The sequence below is a fragment of the Schistocerca serialis genome, chromosome 8, assembly GCF_023864345.2.
Source record: "Schistocerca serialis cubense isolate TAMUIC-IGC-003099 chromosome 8, iqSchSeri2.2, whole genome shotgun sequence".
Lineage (NCBI taxonomy): Eukaryota > Metazoa > Arthropoda > Insecta > Orthoptera > Acrididae > Schistocerca > Schistocerca serialis.
Genome location: NC_064645.1, coordinates 340,860,640 through 340,884,461, shown reverse-complemented (window position 1 = coordinate 340,884,461; position 23,822 = coordinate 340,860,640). Strand labels below are relative to the sequence as shown.

Here is a 23,822-nt window from a genome sequence, read left to right as displayed (position 1 = left end):
TAACCTATCCATTTTTCTTGGAATTAATTCAGATTTTCTGTATTTAATTTACTTGATTCACATAACTTTCTACAGGCAGTTGTGAAACCCGTTAGTGACTGTTCTTCACAGATTAAACATTTTAAAAGAAATAAAATCTTTATTCAAGAATTCAATTTTTTTTTATTTGAAACAGAAGTATCAAATGGGTGTAATATACATAGACAATTCAGAGAAAATATTTTCTAAAACGAGAATGAATTGTATAAAAACAGTTACATACACAGCTTTCAGATATCACAATTTACTGGCATTCCTTTAAGGCAGTTTATGAAGTACATGGTCTATCACAATTTCATGACAAAATCTTGTCACAAACACACTGTATCACATGCAGCAGGCACTTGTTTCCTTCTGACACACCAAAGAATACAGTTTTACTCTTCAAGCACACAACATACATCACAAATATATGTTCACTATGACTGCCTGACAGGAATAATAATAGTAATAATAATAATAATTCATGTACATTTACACAAATGTCCTGTGATGTAATGTGTCTCTGGCAAAACTAACACTGATGAACACAAAATAAATAAGTACAATTGTAATAAGTACTACAATAAAAAATGGGAGATGATTATGAATCTTATCTGGCACAGCAGCACAGTCATACAGCAACAAGCTTTCACATTTTTGTTTCACTTCATTATGGAAATGAGCAATTACACTTTCCAATGTTGTAATTGCTCACTACAATGAACTATGGAATGAATCAATTAACTGTCCAAATGTGTAAAACAATGAAGTACAGTGCCATTTTACTGCTTTGGATGCGCACTGGAATTTAAGTACTGAAAGTAAATTCGACATCACCTCCTATTGCCACTGCAACCATAAAAAAATAGAAATATTTGCTTACATCACAAAAATCAATGACAAAAGAGGAGATGGCATTAAAATAACGAGGACCAGTTCCAAGAGGTGTGTTCGTAAATGAATCAACGAATCATAAATATAAAAGAAAATCAAAACAAAGGCATCTTGTACAAAGGATGTTAAAAGTTTAAATCGCAATGGAAATGATATCATTGTAAAAAACATTAACTTTTGATATTAGAAACATTGCTCTCAAAAATATGTGCTGAAGTGGAGAATCGAGCAACTGATTAAAGAAATTTTTTTTAAAAAAAATAATGTGCTGTGATGAACCTGAGAAAAAGGGCTCGTTTCTTGACAATCGTGATAAGTTTTTCCGTTAAAAATCCTGTACAGCATAAGATTAAATAATAATTTACACTTATGAAGAGAAATGATGGATACCAAGTAGCATCTCTGATTCCTGATTTTGTACTGTTTTCTGTATCCTGAACAAAAACAAACAACAATACTGTCAACATAGTATATTTGTGTGCTTAAATGCTTTCTTCTGGAAGTCATCATGGTTTGCTGCTAACCATGCTTCTCTTGAAAGATGCAGTTGGATATGATGCACGTTATGAATTGGAGGAACACATTTCTCTCTTCTTCTCCTCAATAATTCTTGTTTAGTGAACTCATGCTAAGCCTGCATCTTTAGCCATGCTGTAGAAGATGGATGTCCTGTTCTCTAACAGTGACTGAGGTGAATCAAATTCTACAACTTTTCCTTTGTCTAAAACAATAATTCTGTAAAGAAAGTAAATCCAGCCATTAAAAATCATAATTCAAGTTTTACAATACAACAGAATGTGTCAATGTATCATCTCCATTCAAAACAAGCAGACAACATGTTCACATAATATTATTCCTTTATCATTTAATACATGTGACCTTTTTCTTGAGAAATTTCCTGCTTCAGCTGAGAGAGAGAGAGAGAGAGAGAGAGAGAGAGAGAGAGAGGTGTGTGTGTGAGGAGGAGTGACTTGCAAAGGGTTAGGAGCAGGAGGAAGGGGAATGTGATGGATAACGTTATAGTAGAAATCAGGAGCTTCCTAGGAGCAGGAGTGAGAATACTAGTCAATAGGGAAATGAACAACAGAGTACAGCATTATTATCCTCAAATGGGAAACACTTTGATAGTGAAATCAATGGGTCATCCATCACAAATTGGTGTCACTCATCTTTGATATTTGTATCTGCTGCCACTTCTTGTAAATATCATTTTTATGATACCATACAAACGAACATTGAGAGACCTAGCAACAAACCTTTTTTCATTGTATCTAATTTGTAGTGATTTAATAGTAAGAACCAACAGAAAATTTTGTTACTTACATCTACACTTATATCTAAACTCTTCTAAGCACTTTGATGTGCATGGCAGATGGTATGTTCCACTGTACCAGTTGTTAGGTTTTCTTCTTGTTCCATTCACATATGGAGTGCGGGAAGCATGAACGACTGCCTCTCTGTATGCAGCGATTATTCTAATCTTATCTTCATGATCCCTATGTGAATGATATGTAGGCAGTTGTAATAAATTTCTAGAGTAATCATTTAAAGCTGGTTCTTGAAACTTTGTCAATAGACTTTCTCAGGATAGTTTACATCTATCTACAAGAGTCTTCCAGTTCAGTTCCCTCAGTGTCTCTGTTATGCTCTCCCATGGACTATATGAACCTGTGACATATTCGTGCTGCCCGTCTCTGTGTATGTTCAACATCCCTTGCCACTGCTATGTTGCACGGGTCCCACACACTTTAGCAATATCCTAGAACAAGTCACACGACTCATTTGTAAGCAATCTCCTTTGTAGATTGATAGTAGTTCTGCAGTATTCTACCAATAAACTGATCTACCACATGCTTTACCCACAACTGAACCTATGTGATCATTTCATTTCGTGTCCCTACAAAGTGTTACACCCAGGTATTTGTTTGTGAAGTGCACAACATTTCTGTATATTTAAAGCAAGCTGCCAATCTCTGCACAACTTCTAAATCTTATCAGGATCTAACTGAATATTTATGCAGCTTCTTTCAGACAGTACTTCATTATAGATAACTGCATCATATGGAAAAATCCTGATTTTACTATTAATATTGTCTGCAAGGTCACTAATATGAACAGTGAATGTCCCAACACACTTCCTTGGGACACACCCGAAGTTACTTCTACTTCTGATGATTCTCAGTCCAAGATAACATGCTGTGTCCACCTTACCAAGAAGTCCTCAATCCACTTCTAAATTTCACACTATTGTATATTTAAAAACAAAGATGATGTGACTTACCATACGAAAGCGCTGGCAGGTCGATAGAAACACCAACAGACACATACATACACACAAAATTCAAGCTTTCGCAACAAACTGTTGCCTCATCAGGAAAGAGGGAAGGAGAGGGAAAGACGAAAGGAAGTGGGTTTTAAGGGAGAGGGTAAGGAGTCATTCCAATCCCGGGAGCAGAAAGACTTACCTTAGGGGGAAAAAAAAGGACGGGTATACACTCACGCGCACACTCACACATATACAGACACAAACAGACATATTTAAAGACAAAGAGTTTGGGCAGAGATGTCAGGCGGAAGTGCAGAGGCAAAGATGATGTTGAATGACAGGTGAGGTATGAGTGGCGGCAACTTGAAATTAGCGGAGATTGAGGCCTGGTGGGTAACGGGAAGGGAGGATATATTGAAGAGCAAGTTCCCATCTCCGGAGTTCGGATAGGTTGGTGTTGGTGGGAAGTATCCACATAACCCGGACAGTGTAACACTGTGCCAAGATGTGCTGGCCGTGCACCAAGGCATGTTTAGCCACAGGTTGATCCTCATTACCAACAAACACTGTCTGCCTGTGTCCATTCATGCGAATGGACAGTTTGTTGCTGGTCATTCCCACATAGAATGCATCACAGTGTAGGCAGGTCAGTTGGTAAATCATGTGGGTGCTTTCACATGTGGCTCTGCCTTTGATCATGTACACCTTCCGGGTTACAGGACTGGAGTAGGTGGTGGTGGGAGGGTGCGTGGGACAGGTTTTACACCGGGGGCGGTTACAAGGATAGGAGCCAGAGGGTAGGGAAGGTGGTTTGGGGATTTCATAGGGATGAACTAACAGGTTACGAAAGTTAGGCGGACGGCGGAAAGACACTCTTGGTGGAGTGGGGAGGATTTCATGAAGGATGGATCTCATTTCAGGGCAGGATTTGAGGAAGTCGTATCCCTGCTGGAGAGCCACATTCAGAGTCTGGTCCAGTCCCAGAGAGTATCCTGTCACAAGTGGGGCACTTTTGTGGTTCTTCTGTGGGGGATTCTGGGTTTGAGGGGATGAGGAAGTGGCTCTGGTTATTTGCTTCTGTACCAGGTCGGGAGGGTAGTTGCAGGATGCGAAAGCTGTTGTCAGGTTGTTGGTGTAATGGTTCAGGGATTCCGGACTGGAGCAGATTCGTTTGCCACAAAGACCTAGGCTGTAGGGAAGGGACCGTTTGATGTGGAATGGGTGGCAGCTGTCATAATGGAGGTACTGTTGCTTGTTGGTGGGTTTGATGTGGACGGACATGTGAAGCTGGCCATTGGACAGGTGGAGGTCAACGTCAAGGAAAGTGGCATGGGATTTGGAGTAGGATGTTTCCCTCTATTATATTGATTTCACACTATTGTATTTTTGACAGCGTAGGTGTGGTACCGACTCAAATGCTCCTCCATTTCCAATTTGCCTATCCTTTCGACACGTACTTAAATTTCTCCCAAAAATCTCATTGATATCAGTTTCAGGTTTCAACCACCTTTCTATACCTACTATTATGAGAGCTTCACTGCTTTTCGTAAGTGCTTCGAACTCTGGCAGTTTACCATTAGGATTTTAATATTCTCACCTGTAGGAGGCATTTCTTTCTATCATACACCCATATTTCTGGGTTTCCTACAGTTATCATTATCTGGATTGGATGGAGAGTCACCTAATTAAAAAAAAAATAATAAATAAATAAAAAACTTTGTGTGCGCCCCACACAGTCAGCTACCTGAGTAGCAGCCTTTGACTTTTAGTGCACACCTGAACCATTTAGGGAAAAACTACAGTTCTCAACACTATGGCACAAGTTCAGCAAGTTGCAACCTAGCTTGTCACAGAACTTTCCAAGTCTCTGCTTCAGTCCTTCCACTCGATTCAGAACCAAATGGCCATGATCAGTTCTATGGCCAATGCTGCAGATTGTGAGCTTCGTGGAAACTTCCTGCGCAAGGCTGGTTTTCTCAAACTTCTGTGGCAGTAACTGGAACAACCCCAATACAACCTCTTCAGCCCAGATGACAGGCATCATTTGTTTGAACATGCGCCACAATCTGCAGTTGGTTGCACTCCGTTCCCTCAATAATTTCTAGAATAGCATCTTCAACAAGCTGAATGAGGCACCCAGGTGTAGACACTAAGCACACCTGGTGTCCTTTCCTGTCCCATGCTACCATCATTCACTATACATATGAACTGCCAACAATTAGTAGACCCCTACCCTTTTTCATTTGCCTCCTACTGACACAGAACAAAATGGGTTTCCCCACAACAGGTGAATTGAGTCCCACTGGCTCAGTTTCAGTTATAGTGAAAGACAGCACCTCAAACTTGTTGGTTAGGGGGATCAGTACAACACCCCGAGTTCTCCCTTGTCCCCGTCCACACTGTACATGACGCAGAGACGTATCATTGATACGCCACTCGCAGTCAAGTGGACAAGAAATGACACATTCTGTACTTTCTGTAGAGGAGACAAAATACACAGGAGAAGATAGTACCTGAGGTACTCCTGGTACAGATACCACAGGTACACAACTCTTGGGAACTCTCTCAACACACCAGTTTGCAGCAGTTGTCAATCTTCAACAGTAGTCAAGGTGTTCTACAGTTTGTTATGAACATCAACCACCTCATCCCATGTTCAAGAACAGCATTCGTAGTGGGGCTGCATTTTCGGTGGTGCAGTTTGTTACAAGGCAATGAACAAATAACTTTAAATTAAGCTCACTGTTTATCTTTTAATCTGTGTCAATTGAAGCTCACCCTTATTCCAGATGTTCCACTTCATTACAGGAAGCCTATGACACAGTTTCTGCTATTTCATCAGTTAACACAGAATAAATAAAATTTTCTGCCAACTTTCTTATTCTGTTAACACTGTAGACCAAACAAATGCAACTCTTATGGTTCCTCACAGATAAAATCCTACCTTTTACATGCCAGGACATATATAAGCTATTACCTGTTGTAGTCCATGATTGTGTTTAACCTGTGAGCGATTGTCAGGACTGTGCAGTGTTCAAATTCTGTGCGTATTGTTTGCTGGAAGAAAGAAAGGGGAAAAAATTAAAAATCTACACATACAGTAAATCAACAAGCATATCCTCAGTTGATAATTTTTTTCACGTTTCAAGCGAGAGTGACAAGTAGCACAAAAAAATAAAACTAGCTGCAACTACAAGTGACTTTTGAGTTAACAGCTCCATTACAAATATGTTTGTTTCACAAAGTCCACCAATAAATAATATGAAAAAAATCAGGTAAGTTGGATATGCTGCTTAAAACTGGGGAAATTTCAAGAATGTACACTTGTACCTTGCAAAACTTTTTCATAGAATTACAGCTCACTAATAACTACGAGGCCTGTTCAGAAAGTAAGCTCCGATTGATTGCCAAATTGAAACCACAGTGAACATCAGAAATGTTTTACTTGTAACAATTAGCTACACCTTTCAGCTACTTCTCTACGTAGTAGCCGTTCTGACTTAAACTTTTGTCATAGCGTTGTACCAGCTTTTCAATAGCCTCATCATAGAAGGCAGCCACCAGTGCTTTCCACCAATTCTCCACGCTGGCCTACACCTCGTTGTCTGTGTCAAAATGTTGTCTTCAAAGACAGCGGTTCATGTGACCAGAGATGAAACTCAGGGGGAGACAATTGCGGACTGTATTGTGGGTAATCTAGCATTTCCATTTGAAAACGATGCAGGAGCATCTTCATTGTCCCTGCAGAATGCGGCTGAGAATTGTCGTGAAGACGAAACAGCACGACAGTTATGTAATGTTAGCTGCATAGCTTCAGGCGAAATTTCTCACCAGGCCCTCGTACTTGGCGGCAGACACTATTTTCTAGACATCTTTATGCACTCACTGCGAGCTCAGAAATGAGAAGAGCGACGTGATGCTAACTGGGGTTATACTAGAGACACTACCCAACACATCTGTGCAAAGCTTTATCGGATTTTCATAGTCGTTTCCATTTCGCGACCGATTGGAGCTTACTTTCTGAATGCCCCTCGTATATTTGCTGAAAGCTTTGTGACCAATAATACATCTGCAATAGATTATTAAAGGTTTTTCACCTTAGTTACCATCACTGTGCACAGATGCACACATGAAAACCTCTAATTCCTTTTAGGAATGACAAATGATTAAAAAAGTATTTTATAACTACTCAAACTACCATTTCAGAATATTTAAGCAGTGACTGCAAAAGGTTTTTATATTCTGTACTACAATATTCCTTCATTCTGAGCATGTCCTGTTCGAAAGATTAATTCTGTCAGTGTTCAATGTTTTAGCCCGCAAACTGACACTTTATTTTCATATTAACTAATCTGCTATCAAATATGTTGCTATTCTAATTAATATTGTAACCTTGAAGTTACTGATCACTGCTTCAGTAAATAGTAATAGAAGCTAGGTAAACAATAGGAAGACCATGAAACCACAACCATTCTAATTACATTTTTGTAAGTCCATCCTTGTGGCTCAGGGTCTGCAGGACCTTGGTCATTCACTTATGTAATAAGATGGAACACCTGCAGATGTCGTTTTAATGTTACTATATATGATGGCTACTGGCATTTTGTTTTATTATGCTCTGACAAGGGGTTGTTCTGCAAAATTAGTAAATAACTTAATCTGGTGGACTGTCTTATACATGCACAATTCATACTGTAAGATATTTATTTGAATTTATGAACATTTAGCCTAATGCTTCCATGAATGCTCAAAAAGATAAGATAAAATGGGAGCTCAAGGAATACACAACTTTTGACTATCGACTAACAGAAACATGTACTGTGCTTTGAGTTAGTCTACATTTACACTGTTCCCTAAAACAGGACACTTTTACCACTGGAGAACAATCAGAATTTTTTTTTTTTTTTTAATAACAAAAAATTCATCTGTGAAGAATGCTGTATGTTCTGTATTGGTTTATTTAGTCAACTTTCAATCATAAGTGAGCACATAATCACATTTAAAAGATGTGCACATTCTGTTCCCAGTAGTGAACCTATGTCCAAGACGATCATGTCCCCCTTGGCAAAGCTGGAAATGACCAAGGGCCATTTGATGAGTTTGAATATGAAATATTAGATCTCTCTTGGCATACGCAAGTGACATAAATCAATGCAACTGAGACACAGCAGTCTATATTGAAAAAATATTGAGAGCCCTTCTTCCCTCCATCAGGATCTAAACTAACTGATTTACACATATTGATTGTCAGGAGGATTCAAACTTCTTTTGGTGCCAGAGTCTTTACCACTTCGCCGCGCCTCCACCACACACACACACACACACACACACACACACACACCTGAAATCATACATATAGACATTCTATTCAACTCTAGCACAGTGTAACAATAATATTATGAAAATGACAGATCACTCGTCACCACATAATGGAGGCGTTAAGTTTCAGACAGACATAATGATGAGACTGTTAAATGTTTAAGCTTCTGAACAAGAAAGTCCCCATGCAAGTTCTGTTTCCAAATGAAGGTCTTTTTGTCCAAAAGCTTAAATGTTTAGCTGTGTCCATTGTGCCAGCCTCCAACTCAACGGGTCTAGAACTAATGGCCTATCGCTTACCTGTATCAAATCATCAGTCTCAAGGTCAACAGCAGCCGTAGCCTCATCAAGAATTAACACCTTTGTCTTTCGCAGTAGGGCTCTGGCCAAGCAAACCAGTTGGCGTTGCCCAACACTGAAACCACAAATTTGACTCATTAATTCATATTTTACTGCAGGAAAATATTTGTTATTTACAGTGAAATCTCTACGAAAGGTTAATAAGTTCTGAAGCTTTGTTATGAATTAACAAAGAAGAATGACCAAATATCATGGTGTAAAAGTGTATCTTTGAGTAAAAACCAATATATTCAGAATTAAAAGTTAGTAAGCTTTCCAGGTCACAACCAAACTATCCATGGATTGACTAATATGTTAAACTGATCAATTTTTGAATAATATTATTTATTCAATGGATCATGTTTGTAGACTGATCAACACAATTTGCAACCTCTTTCACATTATCGTGTGCATATGAGGAGTAGTCATCAGGTTTTACATTATCACCTGAAAACAATACAGATACAAAATTTATTTTTTGTTTGTTTGTAGGTAAATGTTTGCAGTCATGGTAAACACTCAAATTCCCATGCCACATTACTATAGCACACCAAACCAAAACAGCAGCAGAAATGTTGCAACAGTGTCCGGCCAATCCATTTGACTTCTTAGGCATCTAACCAACACAGACAAACGAGTGCTGTGCATGTCACTAAAGAGAAAGGATCACACCAAGCAGTGTGAACAAGTGCACTCACTGCCAAAAATGGCAAAGACCCAACCACATGGGGTAAAGTGATGCTGAGTGATTTTTGAGTCAGTCAGGATGCAGCATTAACTAATTATGTTCATAATATGCTAAATGACACAGGAGCATATTCCAGAACCTCCTGACACTGTTGCACAGGGCTGTCAGGACGAAGTGTTGCACGAAGCTGCTAAAAGTGGTGTTTTTGTTCCACAACAATCCCCAGTATATTATGCACAGAACAGACACACATGCTGCTGCTTTGGGCTACTACATTTTCAATCACTCCAACATTTTCCTGACATAGCAGGCTGTGTCTGCTCTCTCTTTCCATTGATGAAGACGTGACTGCATTGTAGGCATTTCAAGAATGATTACAAGGTTATTTTCGTAATGAAATGTTTCCAGCACAGCTTAAATGCAAACTTCTATCTGTCAAGTATGTGCAAACCACCATTATTGGGGTGAACATGTCTCACTGAAGGGCGATTATGTGGAGAAGTTCCACAGTTGCAGCTTGAGCTTTTTCTTGGTGGTAATTACAACTTCCATGACTACTCCTAGGAAACACAGCTTCTTATTGTTACTGCAGATTTTTTATGGTGTAAACTATCACAATTAGTACTATAGTTACAGTGTGGAGGTTTTAAGAAAAATTATAAAACAATTTGCCATTTTACCTGAGATTTTCACCACCTTCAGTAACCTCGTGATTGAGGCCTGCAGCACAACCCTTCACAAAAGCCTTCAAATGAGCCTGTTCAAGTGCACGCCATACCTCCTCATCTGAATGCTTCTTGAAAGGATCGAGATTGAGACGTAATGTCCCAGAAAATAAAACTGGATCTTGAGGGATGATAGTGAGACGTGACCGCAGAGCATGTAATCCCAGCTTGGTTACATCGACATTATCAATTTCAATCGAGCCACCAGCTGGTTCTATGATGCGGAACAGTGCTAATGTCAGTGAAGACTTGCCTGCTCCAGTTCTGCCCACTATACCCACCTTAAACAGGAAAATTAGAACACTTACAAAATTAGGTAACACTTTATTTATTTATTTACATGTAACAACAGCATAAATTTCAAATATTTGCTATATTATTAATGTGCACATATAATACTAAACAACAAACATTTTTCAATGTACTTGGCAACCCATCATACAGTGCATGGTGGAGGGTAGCCCTACTAACATTTCCTTTCCAGTTCCACTCACAAGCAAAGCGGTGGAAAAATGATTCCAGAATGAGATTTTCACTCTGCAGCGGAGTGTGCACTGATATGAAACTTCCTAGCAGGTTAAAACTCTGTGCCGGACCGAGACTCGAACTCGGGACCTTTGACTTTCGCGGGCAAGTGCTCTACCAGGACCTTGGCCTTTTGCGGGCAAGTGCTCTACCAACATCCCCCAGGCTGTGGCTAAGCCATGTCTCCGCAATATCCTTTCTTTCAGGAGTGCCAGTTCTGCAAGGTTCGCAGGAGAGCTTCTGTTAAGTTTGGAAGGTAGGAGACGAGGTACTGGCAGAAGTAAAGCTGTGGGGACAGGGCGTGCGTTGTACTTGGGTAGCTCAGTTGGTAGAGCACTTGCCCACGAAAGGCAAAGGTCCCAAGTTCAAGTCTCAATCTGGCACATGGAAAAATGATTGTCTACAAGTATCTGTATGAGCCCTAATTTCTATCATGCAAAATGAACATTAACACTGGCGGCAGTAGAATCTCTCTGTAGTCTGCTTCAAATACCAGTTCTCTGCATTTCCATGACAGTGACTCACAAAAAGAACGTCGTTTCCCACACAAATTCACAAAATGTCTCCATAAAACTTGTGTTCCAATCAAACCTACTGATGACAAGTCTAGCAGCACACTTCCCCACTGTTTTCCTTTAGCTAAACCTGGTGGGGGTCCCAAACACTCAAAGTCTTGTTTATAGATGAGGTACACTTTCCCAAATTCCATCCCCCCCCCCCCCCCAAAAAAAAAAAAAAAGTGTCTAGCAAGCATTCACATTCACCTTCCACTACACCTGAGGCACTCATTCCATTTCGTTATGCTCTCTAAGGAAACAGTTTCAGTAAAAAAATATCAGAGTAGAGTCACACACAAAATACAATGTAACAGGTTTAACACAGAATTTTGGTGCAATTTAAATTTATTCACTATCTCAAATAGGTTGCCATACATCAACAAACCAAAAATATTGATTAATTATTAACAGTTCAGTTACAGAGAGTTGGGAACATAATCTATGCTATCATTAAGTAACATTTTACATATCTTAAAAATTAACTAGATGCAATCTAAATAGTGTCAAATGTTTCTAGGAATATGGAGAGTTTCACACAAGAGAGGCTTTCTAGATCTGTATCGATTTGTTGACATAAGCTTTTAAGTATGGAGGTAGTGCTGCAGAGTACTCTCTGTAAAATGACATTGTGATTCCATCTGGACCTGTTGAATTATTTGTTTTCAACTCTTACACTTGCTTCTCTGTGCCAAGAAATCCTATTTCTATGTCCTCCATGCGAGAGTCTGCACAACACTCTGATGGCCGTATTTTTGCATGATCCTTCTACATTAATGATTTCTTAAATGTGAAATTTTAAACTTCAGCTTCCCTTTCACTGTTTTTTCCCAGCCTAGTCCAGTTAATGAAAAACTGGATCGAAGCCTTCAGCCCACTTAGTGACTTTGTGTACTACTGCAATTTTCTTGGGTTCACAACAATATCTTTCACTAATGTATGACAGCAGAAGTTTTTGCATGCTTTGTGTATTTATTTTCTGAATTTGATTATTAAATGCCAGAGGATCTTTTCCATTCTCAATCCACTTACTTACCACATACTTTTCATAATAAGATTTACAATCCATTAAAACTTTGCCCATAATTCCTCTACGTCCACGATATTGGAACCAAATAATGTTCGTTCACTGTCTAAATGGGACACTAACAACTGCTTATCTCATTTTTCTGGCATAAATACCTTCCTAGCCTTCTTGATGTATATATTAATTTTAGTGTCCATCATCACACTAACGACATCTAGATCACTCATCCCTGTCTCTGTACTGACACTGTTGATAATGTCAGGCCTGTTTGTAGCTACAAGGTTTAAACTACAGGGTGATTCAAAAAGAATACCACAACTTTAGGAATTTAAAACTCTGCAACGATAAAAGGCAGAGCTAAGCACTATCTGTCGGCGAATTAAGGGAGCTATAAAGTTTCATTTAGTTGTACATTTGTTCGCTTGAGGCTCTGTTGACTAGGCGTCAGCGTCAGTTGATGCTAAGATGGCGACCGCTCAACAGAAAGCTTTTTGTGTTATTGAGTACGGCAGAAGTGAATCGACTACAGTTGTTCAGCGTGCATTTCGAACGAAGTATGGTGTTAAACCTCCTGATAGGTGGTGTATTAAACGTTGGTATAAACAGTTTACAGAGAATGGGTGTTTGTGCAAAGGGAAAAGTTATGGACGGCCGAGAACGAGTGATGAAAATGTAGCACGCATCCAGCAAGCATTTGTTCGCAGCCCAGGAAAATCGACTCGCAGAGCTAGCAGAGAGCTGCAAATTCCACAATCAACTGTATGGAGAGGCACATTGGCACTTATCTGTCCTTAACTACCTGAACGTCAACTACCTGAGGCGATGGATCGGCCGCCAGGCAGCCCGTGACAGAGCACTTCATCACTGGCCTCCAAGAAGCCCTGATCTTACCTCCTGCGATTTTTTCTTATGGGGGGTATGTTAAGGATATGGTGTTTCGGCCACCTCTCCCAGCCACCATTGATGATTTGAAACGAGAAATAACAGCAGCTATCCAAACTGTTACGCCTGATATGCTACAGAGAGTGTGGAACGAGTTGGAGTATCGGGTTGATATTGCTCGAGTGTCTGGAGGGGGCCATAATGAACATCTCTGAACTTGTTTTTGAGTGAAAAAAAAACCTTGTTAAATACTCTTTGTAATGATGTATAACAGAAGGTTATATTATGTTTCTTTCATTAAATACACATTTTTAAAGTTGTGGTATTCTTTTTGAATCACCCTGTATTTCCATGGCATGTGGGTTGGGCAATTGGTTGTTCAAGGCAGTTTTTAGAAAACTGTGTTCAAAAGAACTTCACAAGACTGTCTGTCCATACCACCTGCAGTGAATCCATGGACGTAGCAGTCTATACTCTGTAGGTTGAAGTTGCCTCCAACTAATACACGCAGTATGCAGCACGTAAACATTCCTTGAATGATTCCACTTCTGTTACAGGAGACACCTAGGCCTGCTACTCATTTCCAGATAACTTCATTTCAACCTCGATAGGCACTAAATTTTTGTCGACAGCAATGAACACTCCCCTCCATTGGCTTCTAATCTGTCTATTTTATACATGTTCAATGCCTGGCTAAATACTTTGTAACCTTCTACTTCAGGTTTCAGCCAGCCCTGATTCCAAGAATAATTGGAGTGTGCCACCTTATCCGGAGTAAAGTAAGTTTAGGCAAATTGTTACGAGTACTTCAATAGTCTATTGTTAAAATTCTGATAGTCAAAGTGCATCTACTTTGTACATGAAATGATTTTTCTCTCTGCATATCGACTAGCGAGCATTTATCAGAGGATCTCTAACAACAGCCCAGCCTAAGAAATCACCATGTGGACTTTTCAAGTACTATTCTACCCGAGTAGCTGCTTCCTTTGTGTAGCAGCACTGCGGACCTGTCAAGGGGAGTCCAAAAATTCTCCATTCCATGATACAGGTGCAGAAATCTGCTGCCATGACATTCACAGAACCTATGAAGCATCTGTCTGAGATCCTCCTCCCCACCTCTCCACTCCAAACCAAAGGACCCCAATCGACTCTTGATTCAGTGGTGTAAATTGTGAGCTCTGCTTGCACTCCACGAGTGAGACCAGCAGTCTTCACCACTTCCACTAGCAACCCGTAGGAACTGGGCGTGACCTCAGAATCCAAGCGACAGGTATTCTGACGTGGTCTAGAACAGTGACAAAACTGCACTCTACATCCTCGACAGCCACAGGCAGAAAATCCTCCCTTCTATGATGATGTCCACTGGCCCACACACCAAATACTCATTGGAATCCTTTCCAGCCCTGGACAATATTTCCCTATGGGACTCCATAACATCTGAACATTGGAGCTACTGCTAACTAGTTAACTAATACTACTGTGCCTGCTTTGAGGCTGGTGAAGGAGAGGCAGTCAACTTCTGCAGTGAATGGCGGACCCTCCCTCCTATTTTTCTCATAACAGTTAGGTCACTTTGCCTATGTTGTGAGTGACATAATTCCACTCTATTCAGACCACTCCTCCTCCTCCTCCTCCTCCTCCTCCTCCCCCCCCCCCCCCCCCAAACAAGTTTTTCTTTCTTCCCTGAAGAAAGTACTCTTTGTTCTGAAAGCTAGGAATCCTGTAATGAAGTGTTTGTGTACTTCCGTCTTGCCAGAAGTTTTGTCACAGGAAAATGAATACTTGCTTAATTTTTCATTTGTTCCTGATTTTAACAAACACTTATCTTTTAAAATATAAAAAATCCACATAATAAATAAATCTGTTAGGATAATTTACAAAGTAAAAATTAAAGATATTAATATCTCACAAATAGGAAAAATGGGATTTTTACCTTTTCTCCTCCAGACACACTGAATGTAATTCCATGCAATACCAAATCGAGGCCCTCCCTGTAGCGCACTTTGTAGTCTTTGAACTGCACTTCCCCTTTTGAAGGCCAGTCATTAGGTGGTTGTGTTGCAGGTACTTCCCACGGTGCTTCCTGCAATCAGGAGTATATCTTTCAGTCTATATCAAGACCAAGTTTCAGAACATCGGAGCAGGCTGTACGACATCTTTGAGCATACCTGAGGAGTTTCGCCATATTCTTTTATTCTTTCCACTGCCACAATATTTGTCTCTACATCTGACGTCATTCTTACCAACCAGTTTAGAGTTTGTGTTACCTGTAATGATGACAAGAATATTTTATCAACATACAGAAAAATATTCTCTCAGTTCACAGCAGTATCTGTACATATTCAAAACGCCTAAGTTACAAAAAAGGTATGGAAGCCTTCATATAAAATTGTTGTACAAAAAATTACAACACAATTAAAAATGAGAACATGAGATACCATTGCATTTTCTTTCCTTTCGATGTCAAATGATTTTGAAGTTTATTGAAGCAGCAAAAGCACTAAAATGTGAATAACATTTTGTATCAAATGATTCCTTTCCATGCGACTGAAACAGTAGATGGGAAATTACAGTTCTCGTTTGTTAATACTGTTTCACATGAAGTGGAAGTCCACAGAATTGTTCTGCAGTGAAATCTACATACATGCGATTCAGCTTAGATTAACAAATTTGTACTACATACTCTGTTGCATTTTTTCTGCCTCCTTTCATACATTGCTATTTCAGGAAGGCAAATCCATACTGGGATTAGACCACACCCTTACCAATAAGGAACATTCACATGATCAGACAAGAAAATACTGATGTCAAGGACTGCGAATGATCATGTTACAGTGATGAGAAGTGTGTCTTGTACTCTGTTCATGAGATAAAAGGCTTCTATGAAAAGGTTTCTACTAACTCAATGCTTGGTGATGTGACAGCCGAGCACACACAGGGCATGGGGTGAAAATATCTTAAGAACAAAGACAGATGAAGGCTGTGGCTAAGGACGATTCCAAGAGGCTCTATATTTTCAGACTCGTGCAGTGACCTATGTTATGACCAAATCATTATTTCCAGTGATGCACCCACACTAACAGCAACTACAGCAAGTTCCTAATTACGTCTGTTAATGCAGATCAGAGATAGTACACATTACCTGTGTATTTCTATTACTCAAAGTTAGCATGCGCCTCATTCTGAGATGTGTGCCCTTCCAGTACAGTCCAGTTTCATCATCCATTTTCCGAGCTTTACCCTCATCTCCATTGTGTCAGCATGTTTGTTATTGGATTTGGCAGTGTTGGTGGTAGAGGGTGGCCATATACTCTTGCTGCCTCCACCCTTCTGCCTATTGGGACAGAATTTGTCTCCACCAACTGTCCACACTTCTTGTTATCCACAAGAAAGTTTGCAAAGCCTGTTTAGATGTTTCTGAATGGTGCAACTGATGTGGGACATGGGTATCAGCCCATTATTCACATAGGCAGATGTGAGAACTGTCTAAAACCACATCCAGGCTGGCCATCACATCGCCCATATTGTTACTCTCCCAGGTCTGTGTGGTCAAGGCTTGACACACTGGTCAAGGCTTGACACACCTCCCCAAACCACGCCAACATGGTAACCCTTATGGCTATCCAGGCTGATACAGTCCAGTTTCATCAGATGGGTAAATAAGTTACAGGAGAAAGCTGTTCTGTTTGATTTAAGTGAAGAATGTACTGCAAAAAGGATCAGCTGTCTCTTTGTTAACTCTAATTATCTTGCCTTGAAAAGCAGTTTCTCAAATTCCATAGTAATGTTTAAACTAAGTAAGCCATCCTGATCAGGCATTAAATTTTCTATCTGCCTTCAGAGTTTCACATAACTCACCTGCTTTCTCTTTTAATACCAGACCATTGCTCTCTTCTGCTGTAATCACAAGTGCATTGCTTCATCTAGTTCTTCATAAGTTGAAGTTTTGCAACACTTATGCTGTAACAGTGTGGCACCGCTGTCAGTTTTGGATATGAAATTTTATATTTTTTCTTTATTTTTATTCACCTGTCACTGCATGAGATCCTATGAGCTGAGAATATTTTACAGCACATTCACTCTCTTCCAGTTTATCGACAACTTCCGATTTCTTTTTGATCATTAGAAAATGTTAATGTTTATCTATCATTGTCCTAGCATAATAAACCAAGTTAATTCTCTTTGTCAGTGATACAGTTTAGAAGCTATGGTATTAATGAAATGTGTTGGCAGTAGGAAAGTAGCACTGACATTGCATTCCTTCTGGCAATATTCCAACTTCAGCAAACATATGGACAGAAAACTGGTTGCTGATTTGTTACAAGGCAAACAACAGAAAATGTTTCAGTGATGTCTGAAGGTGGGAATGGGGTCCACATCACCTTCCAACAATAAAACATGAGCTACACGCATACAAGTGCATTCTAAATGACATATTTGTTTTAATTGTACACAAAGCTTCAGGCTTTGTCATCACTGTCATCCTCATTTAACAGTACACAGGTACTCTGCGAACTGAATACTCTACACCTGGATGCTCTGGAGTTTGCTGTGATGGTAAGTCAAATTTGCCAGGAGTTTTGCACATTAATAGTCCCAAAGTCACCAATTTGGCTATGTCATCATCAAAATCATTGCTTATTTCATATTGTGACACTCACAGCATTGATTTGTTGGTATTTTTCAAATATGTACATCCTGGACACAAACACAATGAGTTTGCCCTGTGCACAGAGCTTCATTTATTCTGCAATCCTAAAAGCCTTTCACATTCCACTGACTTATGAAAGCCATTTCATTATCCTTCCAAGTATTCCAAGACTTGCTGTTTTCTTGGTACATGTGTCCAGCTCCAATTTGGAGTAGTCTCTGTCTGATAGGATCTTCCTTCTCTGATGTTCATGGGCTTTATTTTCTTAACACTGATTTTGCTTTCAATGCATGAATTATTCGCATGGACAACAGAGTGTGGGTGCAGATGGAGACATTTTATCCATTTGATAAAGAAAGCTGACCAGATGCTGTTTTACATTCCATTGCCTTTGTAGGAATGGACAGCAACCTAAGACTAAAATTTGTTAGTTGCTGACCACTTTTGCTTGCAAAAACTGTCTACTGATTTGCACATAGAAAATCAGACTAAATACTGGCTCAAATTTTTGCACTTCATTTCAGTAACACTGACATGCTGTCATACAGCACAAATATAACTAACTACAAAAAACTTAACTGCAGAGTAATACAAACAAAATGTTTATAACTTTTCAGGTTTCGATGTAATGTGGAAAATCCTGTAGGTTTCTTTACAAAATCAGGTCATTAAGTCTCAATTTGTTTTTGCTCCTTAGAAGAAAATGTTGTAACACTGCTTTTTTGCTTGTTAACTGCTTTCTGTCACTTGTTCCTAGCTTTAGTGTCACTCTTCAATAATGCTTGGGTCACACTTATTTCTGCCAAATCCTTTTTATTTAGTTTTTCTTTTAAGCACTTGTTTGCATCACCCATTAATCTGTCAACAATTAGTCTTTTCTCCTTTTCTTCTTCTTTCACTTTGTCCAATGCCTGTTCAATATTACCTTCTTTAAGGGGAGGTTTATGATCTTTTGGTTCAAAAAATAAATTTTTTTAAACTGCATTTTTGGATCCATAAAAGTGTTTCGATCCATAGAAGTGTGTGTTTGTTATTCATGGTTGAACAAAAAACTGCACCTGCCTGAAATCTGCCTTTTTCACGCACCAATTCCCGCTTTCACAGTTTTGTATTTTGACACTTTGACAATATCATTGTATTTCAAATAACTCATCAGCTTGCTTCTGTGCCATTGCACAAACAGAAGAGAACATCTGACTGTTGTTCTAGAAGCCTCTCTCCAGCTTGTTCTTATGTCGGCCACTTAGAGAAGGCATGTTTCATAAACCAAAATCTGGAAGTACCATATCGTACTGCATTCATTTTAAAGCTCTTCCAAAACATATATTTGGTGCAAAAAATAAATAAATTTGAGAACCAAGATCATGTCCAACATTTTCACACTTTTTCGAATGCATTATAGATTATGTGTATATTACATGTGTCAACATCACACAACTGTTTTCCTCACAGAATTACAGGAGTAATAGCTTTGAACGAGAAAGTGGCATATAATAACATAATATATTATTAGAGTGAATATCATCAGCCATGGCTTTACTAATGAAGAATGTAGCAACCATTTGTTTGGAATCAGTGCAATATTTAGCCACTACTAAAGCATGATATTACTGCGCTTTGCCATTATTGGAAACATGTAGTGACATTTCAGTAAACAAGTATAGTGTTGACAGAGAAAAACTCATCACACTGCCAATGCTTTCTAGTCAGTTGTGCATATGTTACCAACCTCGAACACGTGCTGCCTCATGATAAGCCAACCAAAGCACTTTCACTCTCAGGTGCAGTAACACTGTGGTTGACTAACACAGTTTGCAGCTCTTTCAACTGCATTTGCAGAGTCATAAAAACAAAGACGGAAATGTGCTCCTCCAACATCTTCCACCAAATGCTTTTTTAAGATATGAAGCTAAAGCATCACACACTAAATATCTTGCCTCTGTTGTTGAAAGGGTGAACTCAGAAGGAACACTTCCAGTAAACATTCCCTAGAAATGTTCCTTTGATATCTTCATAAGCTGGTTGAATAGTGAAGGTCCTTCTAACCACTTTCAAGAACAAGATTATCTGTGCCCTAAAAGCAGCTTATCATCAGAATGAAGCCGAATTTACAGTGTATGTCCAGGAGGTTAAATCAGACCTTCACTGTTCAGGGTTGCCACAAGTTTCCCCTTGTGAAATTCCCTGATATTTCCCTAATTCCCAGACAAGTTTTAGCATTTGTCCCTGACAAATTTTTAGATATCAAAGTGAAGTTAAGTTGTAAGTTGGCAATCTCCCTTTGCAGCTATGGTACAAGAAACAATAGTGCAGATGAGGAAATGTCTAAAAAAAATTGCAAGCAGACAGCATTTCCTGATGTGAACAAAAATCTGAAGTAATAACAACATCAACATCTTTTGTAATGGACTGTTTTTAATGGAGAAAGCAAGCTAAATGGAATGCATGTTTCATGAAGACCACTGATGTTATTTTATTTAAATAAAAGAAAACACATTTGCTAACAAAAATAAGCATTTCCTTGGAATAACAAGACAGACTTAAAATACCTTCACTGATTCTACAAACAACCCCACCAAAAAGGTAGGCATCTTGAAAGAAGTGTATAAGGTGGGGAAGAACTGTGTAAACCGACACTAGGTGACCGCCAATAAAATGTTGGTTCTGCTATGTTTGTTTATTGTCCGTTATTAACCACTGTGTTATATCTATTGTTTTACAGGTAATTTGTGATTTTTATTTCAAGAAATACGAGTACATAGTGGACGAACCCCCAGCAACTGACAATTTTCTTCTTCGTATCATCCATACTCGCTTACATATAAACTACTTTTGAAATGCCAACATGTACTACAACAAATAAAATTTCTATAAAACACCACACTGCACAATGTACTTATGGTGACACAGTCGCAATTCCTGAAATTCATCGCCCATGGCCTGCTGAGGAGCATTGCAGCATTGCAGTACTGGGTCCATGAATAAACCATGAAAATTTGCTGCATTATTACACACACACACACACACACACACACACACACACACACACACACACACACACACACACACACACACACAGCCTGCAGGGCCTGCACATTACAGGGAACAGAATAGCTTTGGCTCAGCAGGCATGGTCCATTACAGATACCTGCAGAAATGGCCTGCAGTTCTGGCCCATCGTGGAAATTCACTCGTGTGGCCAGCTTTTCACAAGCTTCAAACAATATGTTGATGAAATGAGATCACAGTGATCAATCCATGCAACAGATGATGTGTTCAAATACTCTGAAATCAATAATAATGAGGAGGATAGGTAGCAACTTACGGTAAAGATCACTGCTGAGCCACAGATAGGCACGTAGAAATGGCAATCGCACTCCCATAACTAAATTTTCAGCCATAACTTTTGTCATAAAATGACACACACACACACACACACACACACACACACACACACACACAGTCACAACTCGTGCACACACAACCACCGTCCCTGGCCACTGTGTCTATATTCTCTGAAATCGGATCTGAACAAACTACTACTCATGTCTCCCTGCCTCTCCTCAGCAGCTTCTAAGCTAGTGGCAAGAAGCGGTGGTAGCACTGACTGCAAGCTGAGAGGAATGGTAGGAAGGAGAGAAGCAGTAGTAATAAGAGAGTAGGGAACCAGCACATGGACTCAGCTGCACCCAGCCAGCGGCAATGCATGACACGTCAGTAGACAAACCATTTCCTCTACCGAGACAAAAAATGAGATTTTTCCAGTGTTCTTGTTTTTTTTTTTTTAAGTTTCCCTGATTTCACTGACATGTTTGAAATTCCCTGATTTCCAGAACCTGTGGCAACCCTGCTGTTACATCCAGGATGGGCAGAAGGTAATTTTGTTTTTGAAGGACTCTGTCTCACCAAACATTGTTGCATGTGCTTTCAAGTAGAAACATCTATCTTTCTTTACTGCTCTAATGGCCTAATACATTGAAAATTTGAGACTTATCTTAAGATTTTTCAAATGTCTTCATGTTTTCAATCACTTCACATCATTTGAATAACATTCCCAGCCCTGGTGCATAAAGTTATTTACTCATTAAAATAAAGTTAAAACTCAGAATGTATTGTACAATGCCATCAAACTACACTCCTGGAAATTGAAATAAGAACACCGTGAATTCATTGTCCCAGGAAGGGGAAACTTTATTGACACATTCCTGGGGTCAGATACATCACATGATCACACTGACAGAACCACAGGCACATAGACACAGGCAACAGAGCATGCACAATGTCGGCACTAGTACAGTGTATATCCACCTTTTGCAGCAATGCAGGCTGCTATTCTCCCATGGAGACGATCATAGAGATGTTGGATGTAGTCCTGTGGAATGGCTTGCCATGCCATTTCCACCTGGCGCCTCAGTTGGACCAGCGTTCGTGCTGGACGTGCAGACCGCGTGAGACGACGCCTCATCCAGTCCCAAACATGCTCAATGGGGGACAGATCCGGAGATCTTGCTGGCCAGGGTAGTTGACTTACACCTTCTAGAGCACGTTGGGTGGCACGGGATACATGCGGACGTGCACTGTCCTGTTGGAACAGCAAGTTCCCTTGCCGGTCTAGGAATGGTAGAACGATGGGTTCGATGACGGTTTGGATGTACCGTGCACTATTCAGTGTCCACTCGACGATCACCAGTGGTGTACGGCCAGTGTAGGAGATCACTCCCCACACCATGATGCCGGGTGTTGGCCCTGTGTGCCTCGGTCGTATGCAGTCCTGATTGTGGCACTCACCTGCACGGCGCCAAACATGCATACGACCATCATTGGCACCAAGGCAGAAGCGACTCTCATCGCTGAAGACGACACGTCTCCATTTGTCCCTCCATTCACGCCTGTCGCGACACCACTGGAGGCGGGCTGCACGATGTTGGGGCGTGAGCGGAAGACGGCCTAACGGTGTGCGGGACCGTAGCCCAGCTTCATGGAGACGGTTGCGAATGGTCCTCGCCGATACCCCAGGAGCAACAGTGTCCCTAATTTGCTGGGAAGTGGCGGTGCGGTCCCCTACGGCACTGCGTAGGATCCTACGGTCTTGGCGTGCATCCGTACGTCGCTGCGGTCCGGTCCCAGGTCGACGGGCACGTGCACCTTCCGCCGACCACTGGCGACAACATCGATGTACTGTGGAGACCTCACGCCCCACGTGTTGAGCAATTCGGCGGTACGTCCACCCGGCCTCCCGCATGCCCACTATACGCCCTCGCTCAAAGTCCGTCAACTGCACATACGGTCCACGTCCACGCTGTCGCGGCATGCTACCAGTGTTAAAGACTGCGATGGAGCTCTGTATGCCACGGCAAACTGGCTGACACTGACGGCGGCGGTGCACAAATGGTGCGCAGCTAGCGCCATTCGACGGCCAACACCGCGGTTCCTGGTGTGTCCGCTGTGCCGTGCGTGTGATCATTGCTTGTACAGCCCTCTCGCAGTGTCCGGAGCAAGTATGGTGGGTCTGACACACCGATGTCAATGTGTTCTTTTTTCCATTTCCAGGAGTGTATATACTAATAAAATGAGAAACCTGTTTAACATGGTAATGGAGAACCTGGACAGAAGCAGGTTCCTGAATTGAAGACTGTGTGTGTGTGTGTGTGTGTGTGTGTGTGTGTGTGTGTGTGTGTGTGTAAAAAAACTTGTGGATTAGTGCGTAACAAATTTCAAGCTGTTAATTTGTTCACATTGCTAATGACAAAATCCACACGAAGTAAATTGTTTCACAGATTAATAAAGAACTCAATCAAGCAATCAATGGAAATAGTAACTCTGAGCCTTCTCAATAGTATTTTCTAATTTTTCAATCCATTTGACAGAACACATTACATTACCAACCTCAAATTTTTTTCACATTACAATAATTTTAAAAAATGCATGATA

General features: G+C 40.3%; 1 protein-coding gene across 4 annotated transcripts in view; it reads right to left on the bottom strand.

Annotated features, from left to right (window-relative positions):
- Positions 1-267: 267 nt before the first annotated feature.
- The window catches only part of LOC126416746 (multidrug resistance-associated protein 1), a 407,893-nt gene continuing 384,338 nt past the window's right edge, over positions 268-23,822 (bottom strand). For all 4 annotated transcript variants that reach the window (XM_050084584.1, XM_050084585.1, XM_050084582.1 and 1 more), the window contains exons 27-32: positions 15,409-15,507; positions 15,174-15,323; positions 10,208-10,533; positions 8,801-8,915; positions 6,159-6,238; positions 268-1,650 (exon numbers count right to left, since the gene is read on the bottom strand). In XM_050084584.1, coding sequence (XP_049940541.1) covers positions 1,539-1,650; positions 6,159-6,238; positions 8,801-8,915; positions 10,208-10,533; positions 15,174-15,323; positions 15,409-15,507 — 882 coding nt within the window. In that variant the 3' untranslated portion in view covers positions 268-1,538. The remainder of the gene's footprint in view (positions 1,651-6,158; positions 6,239-8,800; positions 8,916-10,207; positions 10,534-15,173; positions 15,324-15,408; positions 15,508-23,822) is intronic.